The following is a 14756-nucleotide window of genomic DNA, read 5'->3' as shown; positions in this document are numbered from 1 at the left end:
CACCAAGAAATGTGTGATGAGAAGCAGACAAATCCTTTCTTCAGCCTCTATATCGATTTCAAAGTTCACAGCTCATAAAAGCCTTAGTCATAAAAACAGACCAATGATGCATCTTTCCCTCCAAAATAAAATCCTTTCAGAAAGACAGATCTGCACCCTTTTGAGTTTCTGACTAATTGCCAGCATGATTACAGTAATCTGCCTGCTTGCATGGCATAATAAACAATTACAGATCATATGTAGACTCATTTCGCTTGAGCTGACCAAAAGCTGGAGGCCTTCTTTTTCCATTTGCACCATTGAAAACCCAACAGCTGAGAAAGTCCCTCAATTGTTGCTGAGCTCATTAAAATGTACTATTGGCCTTAATGATGTTCATTGTCAGACATTTGGAGCAACCTGTAGCGGTGGTGTCCATTTACATTCATAACTAAACCTCAGTAGGGCTTTTTCAGTCATGGGCAAAAGTTTTGAGAATGATTTAAATGTTAGTTTTCACAAAGTTTGCTGCTAAATTGCTTTTAGATCTTTGTTTCAGTTGTTTCTGTGCTGTACTGAAATATAATTAGAAGCACTTCATGCGTTTCAAAGGCTTTTATCGACAATGACATGACATTTATGCAAAGAGTCAGTATTTGCAGTGTTGGCCCTCCTTTTTCAGGACCCCTGCAACTCGACTGGGCCAAATCCTGAATGATGGCAACCCGCTCTTTCATAATCACTTCTTGGAGTTTGTCAGAAGTAGTGGGTTTTTGTTTGTCCCCCTTCCTCTTGAGGATTGACCACAAGTTCTCAATGGGATTAAAATCTGGGGAGTTTCCAGGCCACGGACCCAAAATGTCAACGATTTGGTCACCGAGCCACTTGGTTTGCCTTTCGGCACGGTGCTCCATGGTGCTGGAAAATGCATTGTTAGTCACCAAACTGCTGTTGGATTGTTGGAAGTGGTTGCTGCTGGAGGGTGTTTTGGTACCATTCTTTATTCATGGCTGTGTTTTGGGATAAATGGTGAGTGTGCCCACTCCCTTGGATGAGAAACAACCCCACACATGAATGGTCTCAGGATGCTCTACTGTTGGCAGGACACAGGACTGATGGTAGCGTTAACCTTTTCTCCTCCGGACAAGACTTTTTCCAGACGCCCCAAACAATCAGAACGAGGCTTCATCCTCATCCTCAGCGGTCCATTCACCACACTTTTTGAGAAGATCAATCTGTCCCTGATGGGGGTTTTGTTGAGAAAAGTGGCTTATTTGCTGCTCTTCTTGACACCAGGTCATCTTCCAAATGACTTGGCCTCTCTGTGAGTTCAGATGCACTCACACCCGCATGCTGCCATTCCTGAATAAGCTCTGCACTGGTGGCACTCGATACCGCAGCTGAACCCTCTTTAGGAGACGATCCTGCCACTTGTTGGAGCTTGTTGGACTTTCTTGGAAAGCCGAAAGCCGCCTTAACAAGAATTGAACCTCTTTCCTTGAAGTTCTTAATGATCCATATAGTTGTTGATTTAGGTGATATCTTGCATTAGCCTCACCTGTGAACCCAGTTTTATGCAACGCAACGATGGCTACATGCTTTTCTTTGCAGGTCACCATGGTTCACAATGGACACATCGTAAGCGCTTTGAAAAGCGCAGATAAAACTAATCCGTTATTATTATCATCTGGTCTTTATTTACAAGTGTGCTTTGGAGGGGAAAAAGAAAACCAGTAATATTGGTCTAACTCCTAGTGGTGAAGGTTTTTCTTTTCTTAACCCTTGTGCTATCTTAGATGACCCCACCCTTACTTTGACGTGTTCTCCCTACCATGACAAAGGTGGAAAAATTTCATGTAATCCATGGACACCAGTGAGGATCACAAAACATTGAAGAAAAAAGGTTCAGCGCACTGTCTAGTGGGTCTAGATGACCCAACTCCCTAGGATAGCACAAGGGTTAAATGTGTCGATTCAGGACTCATTGATAATTGTTTCAAAATCGAGTTGTTGCCTCCAGAATTGTAATCAAATCGAAACGCGAGGTGCCAAAAGATTCCCACCCCGATCATTAAAGTTCAGCCTTTTGAAATCGTTCAGCTTCTTTTCAGCTTCCTCTTTTAAGCCTTCTTCAAATGACAAAGCATTTATGCAGAAAGGTCGGTGGAAGTTCACCTCCAGGTGGCGTTATCTTCAACGTGAATCCCAGCAACTGGACTACGACTGATGAAGCATCTTTGATGAGTGGTGAAACATATCAAGTTGCTTTGACTCAACTTCAAGAGGATTTAGCAGAAATATTTATCACCTTCTGTAGAATTCTGTATTACTGTGTTTCCATACCAACTTTCTTTAAGTTACGGAAGAATTTTGCCATAAAGATAAAGCTGCAGAAACACAGGATTACAAGTGGGTGGAGACGTTTTCAGATTCAGTTATTACAGTGTTCCATCAATATATCACAGTTCACTTTTTGCAGTCTGCCTGATTGTTTTTATTGCTAAATTGTATGCTTTTTTTTTTTTAAACGGCGCGTTAAGTAAATCAGTCTAAACCGCGCTAAATCTGCTGTACAGGATGCATTCAGCTCACCAATTCTAAATAAACCTTTGATTTGTTTTCATTCTATTATACAAAACTTACTTTTCTATAAAGATTTTAACTTTGAGAGTTAAACGAGAGAGAAGTGGGAAAATGTTCACGTCTGTCTGAGAAAAGTATATCAAGTATGTAGGGAGGGGTTTCACAGCCTTAAAACATCTGTAACCATACTGTGCAGATTTCACCTATCGCATTTTTTGTCCATAATACCCCCACCCAATCTAAAAAAATGTCTCCTGGAAATGTAAGGCAGAGTTTCCAGACTGGGAAAAAAAAAAAAAAGCGTTATGGTGTAAAAGCGCTGAATGTTAAGGCGTTCAAGCGGCACAATTGTCCAATCGAGTGACCACAGAGACCTTCAGCCTCACTGTCCATCACAGCTTCAATTCTTCAGCAAGCAGCAAGAGCCAGAAAAAAAGAAGGAGCAGAAGAAGAACAAGTTCATCCTTTAACTGTTGTTCACCAACTTCCCAACCGTTATCCCTGCATGACAGGAGAGGAGTTTGAAGATCTGAGGACATCCAATAGTCACATTCGAATACAAATACCAGGCGAGCTAATAGCCCTGACAGAACCACGGACCATAAATCATTTCTGCGGTGCAACATTTATTATGCTAACTGTGTGGAAGCGGTTTCTGTAAACAGTGGTTGCTATGGAAACTGCTTTGAGATGGAGACCCAAAAATCACCGTACATGTTCATCAGCCAGAGAAACGAAAAGAATAAAAAAAACCCTGTAAGGTTGCTATGGACCACAACCTTCACAAGGGGCACCACCGTGAGTAGCACGTGGTTGGGTTGCCTCAAATGTTTCAAGTCGAGGGTAAAAACCAAGACTCGTCTGCAGGAAACGAGAACATTTCCTTTAAAGTGTTTTAAAATAGAACCGAAAAATGTTACTTTCCAGCAGACTTGCTGTGCTTCACCCCCACAAAAGTAGGAGGATAACTTTGATGAGACGCTTCCTCCCCTCAGTGCAAACATGAGCTTTCACCTCTTTCCTCAACTGTCTCCACAGGAAGTTGACGACAGACCCACTACAGTTATGGGAGAGAAGTCTTCCTAAGGTTTTATTGTGGGTGTGACTACTGTAAGCACTGGTTGCTATGGAAAACTAAAGACAGTACTGTCAGATGGAGACCCAACCATCATCTAATGTTCATCTGTTATTTAAAACTACAAAAACTGGATGGTTGCTAAGGACCATCATCTTCAAGGGAACCACCACAATGAATTCAACTTGAATAGCAATCACAAGTGGTTGTTTGAGATCAAAAGTTTTCACTTTCTGCAAACATATATACCCCCCCCCCCTCAAAAAAAAAGGCTTCAAAAGCGGGGTGTGATAAGCAGCTTCCTCCCTTCAGTGCCAGCATGAGCCTCACTTCCTTCCTCTCCAACTGTTTCAACTGCGAGTCAACAGAAGCACGCGGCGCGGACGCTCGTGCCCTGACCCCGCGAGGAGGAGCCTTCAAGTTTAGGGGCTTCAGACAGACATTTCCGTGAGAAAAGGCTACGAAAGCCGCTCTGATCTGAGACTGCGGTGGTTGAGCATCAACAGGTGCACTGACTGAGTGACGGCGCGGAGGGGGACTTACACGAACGCGTGGTAGATGAACGCCCAGGCGCGCGGTCTCTCCAGCACGTTGTACAGGTAGTTCTGAAGCCGCCGGTAGCGCACGTTCCTCCGGCCGCTCTGCGCGCTGTACACGAGCGGCTTCCCCAGCAGGCTGAGCCGCGCCGCCTGCTTCCCCGTCAGGCTGTCCACCCCGCCGGCACCTGCGGCGGAGGGCGACAGGAGGCCGTCCCCGGCGCAGTTTGTCATCTTCCCGGACTCCACATCCCGCGAGCCCTCGCCTCTGTGTCCCGGGGATGTCCTCATCCAGAGCCCGGAGCCGCCCTCGTCTGCGCCGTGGTTCCGGGGCATGGCAGCACCAGAGCCGGCCAGCGCGCGGAGGTCTGCACGAGCATGCGTGTGTCCTCTGAGGGTGTGAGGGAGGTGGGGGGGCGTCCCGTCTTGCGCTGTCCGGGACGAGGAAAGCGCACCTTTTCCGCACGTGCGTCAAACTCCCATTCACCGCAAGTTGCTGCGTGTCCGCGGAGAGCGCGAGGGATGTTTGCCGCCTGTTGCTTCACAGCTGCGCATTCACCAGAGACGCGCATCAGCTTCGCGCGCTCCCGAGACTTGAAGTTTCTGCATCTTCACTCCCACCCGAGCGGCTGCAAAAACAAACAAAAAAAAAATCTAAATTAAAGCTCAAAAGCCAGACAGTCTGCATCATTGATGCACATAAAATGCTCTACGTGCATAAGGGTTCCACTTTGCACCGCGAGGTTTTCTACCCGAACTTCCTTCTTTGCACGCACGTGCATCACAATAAAAGCAAGAAGGTGCAAGCTGTCGCGCGCACCGCTCTGCTGCTGCGGTCTCGACTGAAGAGCGCCCTCTGGCGGCGGACAGAGGGACTCTGCTGTCATTAAGGTTCCAGAGGATTTTGGAAAACAAACTCGGATGTTTCGGGTTTTTATTGAAACTGTAAAGAACAAAACTACAAATACCAACTGCAGAACTTTCTTTATATTTTAACAGGTAATTTAATTTTAAATTAACAAAGAAAAATGGCAAATTGCCGATCTCTGAAGACAAGTTTTTATTTACAAAAAAAAAAAAACCAAGACAATCAGTTCTGTACTGCAAGTCAAAACTGAAAGTAGGTAATCCCCCAAACTCTAAGGTTTTGCTCCTATTTTTCAAATACAATGAAAACAACAAAAAGCCCAAATGCTGAAGCTCAACTTGCTTTGTAAAATGGTGATGCTGTTTTTAACTCTGCACAAAGCAAGGTCCATAAAGACACGGATGACAGAGTCTGGTGTGGATGAACTTGACTGACCTACACCGATTCCTGACCTGACCTGACCTGACCCCGATAGAACACCTTTGGGATGAATTAAAGCAGACTGAGAGGCAGTCCTTCTCCACCAGCATCAGTGTGTGACCACCAATGCACTTTTGGAAGAATGGTCAAAAATTCCTTTGAACACTCCTCTTCCTGGAAGAGTTGAAGCTGTATGAGCTGCAAAAGGTGGACCGACATCACATTAAACTCTATGGGTTAGGAATGGGATGGCACTTCAGTTCATATGGGAGTCATGGCAGGTGAGCCAACACTTTTGGTAATATATATCCTCCATCATGATAAAAATGTCACACGAACATGTAAAAAAAAAAAATCATTGGAGGAGGTTTTTAACTTCTGTGGTTGTGCAAAAATTTAGGGTATAAATCCCACAAGTGTGTCAAGTGTCTTTTTTGTTTGTTAAAACACCATCAAGCAAGTGGAATATTATATCAAAACTAATAAACCCCACAATACTATTAGCAAGAAGTCAGTCAATTTTTTCCAGAAACAAAAATTATTTAAAAATATGTTGACTCAATAGCAAATTCACTAACTTTATTCCATTTTTGTCTACCTAAAAATTTCTAACGTGTCTAATTTAAATCATCAAATCTAATTAAACTGTTGCTGTTTGTCTGAAAATTAAGCTAACAGCTGTCATACACTGATATCAAATGACCCAAAAAAAATGGTAAAAAGCATTTCTGTAGTAAACAGTTAAACGTTTACGTTTAGAATTCAACTGTTACTTTACTTCAAAGAAACTGGGTTAACTGTAAAGAAAATATGATAGTGTTGAACCAAAGACCTGCTTATCATTTCAAAGATGGCGCACGTCTTCGTTACTTACAGACGCGTTGACAATGGCGGCCATTTTTGAACCTCCACAACATCATGCACAGATTAGAAAACGAGGGAGAGAGACATTGACAGTCAATGGAGAGAGAGACTGCGTTTTTTTCCCCCCTTGCTTAGAACTCTATGCATTAATATCAAAACACTGCCATCTAGTGGAGTGGCGGACCTTGACGGGCTTTCTGCTCACAAAACTTTCATAAAACTCCCAATTAATCCAAAATCTGAAGAAGTCCGATTTAAAATCATAAATGTTGTAAAAATAACTTTTAAAATTAAAGTATGGATTTGAAGAAAACAACTGTATTTTTGAACACTGAAACCACTGACTTCTTTTTTTAATTACTTTAATAGTTTTAGAGATGATTTTCATTTCTGGTGTTCTTCTAAATTCTTTAATCTGGTGAAATAAAAATAAAAAAACATTTCTTTTGGGTGTCATTTCACATAAACACATGTTTAGTGTTTATGTATCAATAATCCAAGGGTAGTTCTATAATCATAAAAGTAAATTGTCAAAAACCAAACCACTTTTTATTCATTCATCCATTTTCTTTTCCGTTTTATCCCTTTTGGGGTCACGGGGCTGCTGGAGCCTATCCCGGCCACTTATAGGCGAAGGCAGGGGGGCACCCTGGGCAGGTCGCCAGTCTGTCGCAGGGTAGAATGTCCACAATCACACACCCATTCACACTCACACTCACACCAATGGACAATTTAGAGTTGCCAATTAACCTATGAAGCATGTTTTTGGACGGTGGGAGGAAGCCGGAGAAAACCCACGCATGCACGGGGAGAACATGCAAACTCCACACAGAAAGGTCCCCCGTTGATGTGTTTCACGTCCCCCAGCCGGGACTTGAACCGGGGGCCTTCTCACCGTGAGGCAAGAGCGCTAACCACTGCGCCACCGTGTAAAAAAATACACTTTTTAATGTATTTTATAAAGAGATTTGTTTCTATTTGTAATCATTTGAATACATGAAAAATAATCACTTCACTTCTGTTAAAGACAATGACTGATGAAAACCCTTAGTATTTATGTTTTATTTTATTGTCTTTGTTTTCTTCTCTTTATTTAATGATGTAAAGAATTTGTTTGTTCTCACTGCCCTAACTGTTTTATATTTGTGTCTATATGTTCTCATATTGACATTTTTAGTGTTTACTTTAAAAAAACAGGATTTTTTTTGCCTGTGCATTCACCAAATTTAAGGCCAAAGGAGTCGAGTGCAGACAATTCTAAAACTGAAACTTCTCCCAGTTTAAACTGAACTCCTTTAAAAACAAGCAAATAATGTGAAGTTTGATCAAACCATTAATCAGCTTCTGTTGATTCCAGAGAGCAGAAATATTCATTTCTAGTTCTTAGTTTGGTTTTTCAGCTCACTCTTCTTCTTTTTTTGAGCTTCTTGTTGAAGCAAAAGTACAGATTAAAGGAAAACTGATGGGTTTCTTCCGAGGTTGCGTTTCTGACCCAATCTCCAAAGTTCACAAAGTTTTATTGTGGCCCCTGACTTGCCCGGGCTCCGCTGAGCTTTTCCACGCTGGTCTGGATCCAGCTTTCGTCAGAGGGGGAGGTGACCTCCGCTCCTGCACCGGAGGGAACCAGGAAGCGCCTGGAGGCCCGGCTGGCAGGGCGAGGGTGGTGGAGGATCAGCAGAGATTGCCTGCAGATGTAGCTTCGGGGGCCCCTCTGCTTTTTTAAGGAGAGGAACATAAATCTCCCAAGCCCTCTGCTGCGCCGTATGTGAGGCCAGTCACGGGACCCAGCCGGATCCGCATCCCAGAGTCCTGGAAAAGCAATGAGCACTGAGCTAAGTTTCATCTCTTTTTTCTCATAATGAGCTGATTTTAGTGGACGTTTTTAGATTTTAGGGTTGAAAATGAGAACACCAACAAGCATTTTCTTGTAACAGGTGAGTTCTGCAGCAGGTGATCTTGGTGCGTTCCTTTTTTATGATCTGGTTTGAAACATTAAAAAAAAATGAGAAAAGCAAAGTCAAAGTAAAACCAGCCCTAAAACGGAGTTTTCCAAACAACGTTGGAAGGAAAAAAGATCATCAATGAAGGAAAAACTTGATAAATCTTCATAGAGATTCAGCTGATTCCAGCAGGATAAGGAGGACAATTTCCCAGTGAAACCTTATGGAGAAAAATCTCCCGGTAAAGGTAAGAAACCGTTTCAAAATGTTCCTTTTATTTTCAAAATTTGATGAATTTTAATATTCTTCCAAAGAAACCTCAGCTGCTCCATGATCTCCCAGATTAAACATTTCCTTTTTTGAATAATTCATTGTCCTGGTTGTTTATTTTACAACCAGCAAACACAACCATGAGAGAATCTTTCCTTCTTATGATTTCCTCACACAATGATAATTCCACTGGTTGAAAAGAAAAAGAAAAAGGGGGTGTAAATAATATAAATCTCCTGCGATCATCAGACTCAAGAACTGCAAGGATGCAGATGTTCAGAGTTGTGTTCACACCGGGCTTGTGACGTTCATTAAAGAATGCGCTAAATGCAGGGTCTCAAATGTGCATTTAGCCCATGGCGTTCACACCGGACAAGCAGGGAGGGGGGGGGGGGGCTTCTCACGAGTCTGTCACAATCACACAGCCATGTTCACTCACATTTACACCTAGTAACCACTTGTGAACACCACACCTATTATATGAAGCATGTTTTTGGACAGTGGGAGGAGAAAACCCACACATGCACGGGGAGAACATGCAAACTCCACACAGAAAGGTCACCAGCTTCATTTTAAAATTGAGGTAATTTTGATTTCGAAAGAGGGTGGACGACACATCAGCGCTTCCTCTAAAGTCACAAAAAAAAAACCTGAAATTTTTTTTTAAAAAAACAAGCGAGGAAAGTCTCACTCACCTCCACTGAGGGGACGAAGCTCTGAGGCTCCACTTCCTGTCCGGCCACGTGTTCGCATCCTCACTTCAGCTTCCTTCCAGCTTTAAAAGCGGCTGAAACCCTTTCAGGGTCACGGGGTAGCTGGAGCCAACCCAGCTACTGTTGGGAAAAGGTGGGGTACACCCTAAACAGGTCATCGGTCAATCACACACTTACATGCACACCTACTCTTCAGCGTTCAGGCTCCACACTGGCTCCCAGTTGGGATTTGAACCAGACTCGTCTCACCATTAGGTGAGAGTGCTAACCACTACACCACCATGCAGCCCTTGCATCAGCTTCACATCGCAGAGGTCGAGTGGTCAATCTCTGCCCGCTTTGCCCGCCCATAAGTTGAAGTGTCCTTGAATCCCATGTTGCTCTTGGTGGTTTTCAAGTTGGCGCCACGCAATGAGTTATCTTGCTAGAGACGCTACGCTAGCATTGTCAAAGATACGTAAAGAGCGACGCCATATTGGAAAGGTCTGTAAACAATGAGACACGGCTTAGTAAATACAGTAAAGCCAGCATAAAATGCTCAATTTTGGTCCAATTTTAAAAAGAAAAAAAAACTCATCATAAAAATAAGACCCAGGTCATCAACAGATGGACGGCATACATTATTATATAGAAAACCAAACGCACACCCGATAAGTGGGTGTGATTTTTTAAAATCTACACACACTAAAATTTACACAAACTCCTTGTTTCGTGTTTTAAATGGGTCCATGGGTAGCCGACATCGCCGCAGACCGCTTGCGCCCGTTATACGTGGGCTGGTCGCCGCCTGGGGCGGCGCGATGCGTTGGAGCAGACTGAGAACAGAGAGACGAGGTCATTTCACTCATCCAAGTTTCCTTTAGTCTTTAAATAACAAGACAAGAGAGGGCTTTTTTATCCACACATCCTTTTTTATTTGTAAATAATAAAAATGAACTTTTTTTTAATATATATTTATATATATAAAACATACACATCATTTGAGCCACATCTGTTGTACAAACAAGAAACGTTGCTGTGAACTTTTTTGACTTTTCTCTAATCTTTTTTTGTTTTGTTACAGTGGAGCGCAGAAGTTTGTAAACAATCAGCAATTTTATTTCCTGTTAGTACGGACAAAAAGAAAAGAGAAACTGAAAAAACCGACTTCACCAAACGATGGAAAGAAAACGGCTGTGAAGTGAGACAAAACATGGCCCGTTTGGTTCAAAAGTGAAGCTCACGTGTGCTTGTTCATCAACTTGGTCCAATATTAACGAAAAATCCAGCAAACAGCTGTCGGGTATTTACAGTAAGACTCTGCGTTGACTCCTCGAGTCACTGAACGCCGCGTGGCGTTTTTTCGTACGTGGTCTGTTCCTCCTGCAGGAGGTGCTGTGAGGTCTGCTCAGTAACACTGTACAGTACAGTACTTTTTCCAGACGGTGAAGGAGAGACGTAGGTGTGACCTCGGGATTCGCTTTGAGACATTCAGCACCGGACAGACTGCAGCTGATTTCGGACGGCGTTATGAAAATGGCTTCTCGGTTTAACCTCTTTAATATTCAAGTACAAGCAAACTGTACAACTGCATGCAACATACAAGCGGCCATAAGCTACATGGAACTAACATCTAGTTCGTACATCTTTTTACGTTTAGTTTTTTTTTGGGGGGGGGGGGGGGGGGGGGGGCAGGGGGGTCGTCGTTTTGGTTTACAAAAAAATGTGCATGCAGCTTGGAACAGGTTCCAAAGTCATGCTGGCCCCGCCCCCTCTCTTGGTAAGAGGGGTCTCTGCAAGTCCAAAGGAGGAGGAGCTTAAGATTCCAGATGACACTGAGCTAATCTTTTTTTTGCTTCCAACTAAGGAGGACTGAAAATGACTTTTTTTTTTTAAAAACAAAACAAACTGTAAAAATGCAGAAATACACAACAGGTTACGAGTTGTTTTTATCTTTAAATTGAAAAAATATTGAAAATATTTCTGTATTTCTACATGTATGGGTTATGGACTGAGCTCAGAAAATTGGTTATGCAAATATCAAAATGATACATTTTCTTTAGAGTCAACGAAATGTTACTTTATTTCAAATCGTAAAATCGAAACCTGAAAAAAACCTGATTTACACGTGACCTCTGACCTTTTCTAAAGAGCACCACCTTGCTCCAAAGTCTGACATCAAGATCAAAACGGATTTATTGGCTTTCTGACTTTTGCCAAACTCACACAAACGTACATCCGTCCGATTGGTGAAGAAATGTCGGAAACTCTAGTTTCAGCCTTGTGGCGAATGCTCAAAGACGGATGAGCGATCATAACATGGCCCAACAACGCACGTGTGAGTCCTCCAGTCGACACGAACCCCCGGCTGAGAGCCTGTCCCAAGCTGACTGCATTTCACTCTTCCTCCTGTTACCCTGTGGGTGTGGCTAGCGTAAACGCTGGTTGCTAAGGTGCAGCGGGGAAACATTTACTCCAATGTACGGAAAGATAAATGATTACACAGATCTATTAGCTCCATACATTTAAAACATGATGTGGTTGCTATGGACTCTCTCCTCAATTATACTTCATTGACAGATAATCTGGACTTATTTAGCTAGCTAGAAACCATGGTTTTAGCTAAGATTTAGCTAGCTTTTCTCAATGTAAAGTGAAGAAGGACACAGAACACTTTGTCATCCAGAGCTTTTGCCCGGTGAACTCTAGATTTAGACTTCAGTTAGCATCCCCTGTTAAATCAACATGCTTGAATGCTAAAGTAATGAAATGCATTTATAAAATTAAATGTCTAAAGTTTTTTAGTATAATTTCTATATTATATTTTTAGTAAAAAGGTGTTTATTTCTATTTTCTACATGTATATATTTTGTCATTTTTAGTCCTCCATCAAGACAAAGTACTGAACTTTTCTCAGGATTGTTGCTTCATCCTCATTTTTTTTCTCCTGAAACGTTTTTCTTTCTAAAAAAATAGAAAGAAAAAAGAAAATCAAGCCATTGTGCTTGTGTTTGTAATAAAAAAGGTTAACCGAGGTTCAGATAAAAACCCTAAACGTGCTGGGTTGAGGGAAGGCACTCCCTCGGAACGGTGAAAAATAAGGGCATCTTTTCTACCGTTGGCGATGTGCGACATAAACTTGTATTGGTCCACCTCCTCAGAGGTCTGAAGCACACCTGTACAAAGATGGTTGGCCTTCTCATTGGCCGGTAAATGAGCACAAGCTAGGTGTGAAGGTCTACCATCAACATTGATTCTTCCCCAGAACTTTTTTTCTATCCTCCTTTTTTTCTCCCTGTGCGCGGATTGACAACATCGCGACCGTCTCCCTCGTCATAAGACATTTAGCGGCTGCGGTAACGAAGGAGGAGAAGCAAACACGAGGGGATGAGCGCTGCCTTCGTAAACATGTTGAACAGAGGGGCGGGTGGACACGGCTCCAGGTTCTAGGCACCAGAAAAAGGCCCTGTGCATTCAGACTGAAGATCCATGCGGCAGGCAAGCGCTGCATCAGGACTGCGCCCCCTGCAGGCGTGGAGGCCTTACATTCCCATGCGTACGTACATTTTTGTGCTGCGATGATTCGATCAAAAACCACCCGGCGACACTCAAACATTTGTCATTTTTGTTTTGTTGACAACAATGCATGTGAAACACTGAAACAGAAAGAACCGCGGCAGGAGTGATTGTCAGATTTCGACAAAGCTTTCTCGTTGCGAATCTTTTTGATTGTTCCTCAACATTTCTGCTCATCTAAGATCGGACTCCTGCGGGTCCAGACGAGCTGTCGAGGGACGACTGAGAAGCTCTGCGGGTCAGAGAGGCGAGCGTTGGATCCACCAACGAGGCCGGTGGGAACAGCTTGTACCAGCCAATGACTGTGCTCGAGAGGTCCAGCTCCTCCAGTAAGATTTGTGCAACTCCCATGAAGCTTTTGTGGTCCATGCGGCCGTAGTCCCCCCAGACTATTACCTGGAGGAGGACGACCATATCAGTCAACATGCATGCAGGCATTTGTGATCATGCCGCACAGGTGTTTGCTCACCTGCAGGACTTTCCCCTGAGGACTCTCGTCAAACAGCAGCGCCTGCTGGTACAGAGGGTCCAGAGTTTTCCGCGCAATCTTGGTTTTCTTCTTGGCAACGTACGCTCCATTATTCAGAAGATAGACCTTCACGTACGGAGCTTAGGGCAGACAGGACAACAGGAACAAGGCAATGAAACTAACCTTCATTTGCTTAAAGTCCCACTCTGATATTCCTCTGATCTATTAGTGGATTTTCTACAACAAAGGTAAGGTCTGCTGCACCTGATTTACAAAATTTTGAGTAAAGGATTATTGAGAAATCCAATTTGAGCTTAGTTTTCTCAATATATGTCTTCTGTCATCAGAAACGCCACAAGAACATGTTAAAAACACAATTCTTTTTTTTTTATCAGAGCAGGTCTTCAAACGGGAAATTTTTTTTTTCTTATTATGTTTTCAACAGCAAGTGAAGATTACGTCCTAAAAAAGACAGCTTTTCCTGAAAAAAAAAAATGAGATGGAGTAAAGAGTTTTGCCACAGGCTATTAAAAATATGAAAGAAGTCTGAGATGGAAAGAGATTCAACACAATATAAATAATTTAACAACCGACTTTGGTCTGATCCATAAACTAAAAAAACAAAACAACGTTTGACAAGTTTGAAACCAGCATCTACACCTGATTACAAAACTTTAACAATCAGATGATTATATGAAATTTAAAACTAGAGGAACTCCTCCTCCTGAGTTTAAAAAGGTGTGAATTATTTCCATTAAGTCTCAGAAATGTGGTCTCGTTTTGTTGTTGTCTCACATTTCTCCTTCTGACTTATGAGCTGTTGCTGGATCAGACTACTACCTGGGAGAGATTTAGATCCCGGTTTTTGTACCAGCCCTCGTGCTCTGATGACCTCCACCTCCAGCTGGCCCTTCTTCTCCATCATTCCTATCTGGATGTCACCTGGGTAACCGAGCACAGAGGGGGTTATAAACGGAAACCAGCAATGAAGCAGTGAGGCAAAGACTGAAGATGACATGAAGGAACAGGGCGAATCCAGAGAACATCCGTTCCATACCGATGGCAGGTGTTGCTAGTGTTTGTCGGCCCACCAGCTGAGCCGGTCCCAGTCCATCCAGGAAGTCGCTGAACTGGCTGCTGGCCCCCATGTTAATGCCAGAGAAGATCAAACTACAACAGGAATCACAACAAGGAGCAAAATCTAAGAGCAGGCCTTCATGGAGGCACGGGGGAAGTCCAATCTTTGCAGGTTCAGAGTTCTGCAAGTCTGATTTCAACAGTTTAGAGTCGTGTTCTGAACAAGGAAGTTTACTGACTTTGCCTCCGAGTTGCAGCTGTTCATGCTGCCGTTGTTGGACTCCCTGCTGGGCTGGCGGCTCATGTTCCGGGTCAGTTCCACGGCTATGCCGATCTCGGTGCTCCTCTGAATGGGAGCGCCCTTCTCCTTCTTACTCTTCCCTTCTGGAAGACAAACGAGAGAAAAC

General features: G+C 43.2%; 2 protein-coding genes across 43 annotated transcripts in view; both read right to left on the bottom strand.

The window, feature by feature from the left end:
• LOC101171724 (potassium voltage-gated channel subfamily KQT member 5) overlaps nt 1-4741 on the bottom strand; it is a 111166-nt gene extending 106425 nt beyond the window's left edge. For all 6 annotated transcript variants that reach the window (XM_020712729.3, XM_023955046.2, XM_023955036.2 and 3 more), the window contains exon 1: nt 4181-4741. In XM_020712729.3, coding sequence (XP_020568388.2) covers nt 4181-4509 — 329 coding nt within the window. In that variant the 5' untranslated portion in view covers nt 4510-4741. The remainder of the gene's footprint in view (nt 1-4180) is intronic.
• Nucleotides 4742-10138: 5397 nt separating this feature from the next.
• Nucleotides 10139-14756, bottom strand: part of rims1b (regulating synaptic membrane exocytosis 1b) — an 80531-nt gene continuing 75913 nt past the window's right edge. For 34 of the 37 annotated variants that reach the window (XM_078946562.1, XM_078946553.1, XM_078946593.1 and 31 more), the window contains 5 exons: nt 14589-14733; nt 14330-14442; nt 14113-14214; nt 13273-13412; nt 10139-13199 (listed from right to left, as the gene is read on the bottom strand). In XM_078946562.1, coding sequence (XP_078802688.1) covers nt 12981-13199; nt 13273-13412; nt 14113-14214; nt 14330-14442; nt 14589-14733 — 719 coding nt within the window. In that variant the 3' untranslated portion in view covers nt 10139-12980. The remainder of the gene's footprint in view (nt 13200-13272; nt 13413-14112; nt 14215-14329; nt 14443-14588; nt 14734-14756) is intronic. The other 3 variants (XM_078946673.1, XM_078946667.1, XM_078946671.1) reach the window with 1 other exon arrangement.

Source organism: Oryzias latipes, chromosome 1 (genome assembly GCF_053564925.1).
Source record: "Oryzias latipes strain Hd-rR chromosome 1, Olatipes_Hd-rR_3.1".
Classification (NCBI taxonomy): domain Eukaryota; kingdom Metazoa; phylum Chordata; class Actinopteri; order Beloniformes; family Adrianichthyidae; genus Oryzias; species Oryzias latipes.
The sequence above is the reverse complement of the archived record's forward strand: the minus strand, read 5'-3'. Positions and strand labels throughout refer to the sequence as shown.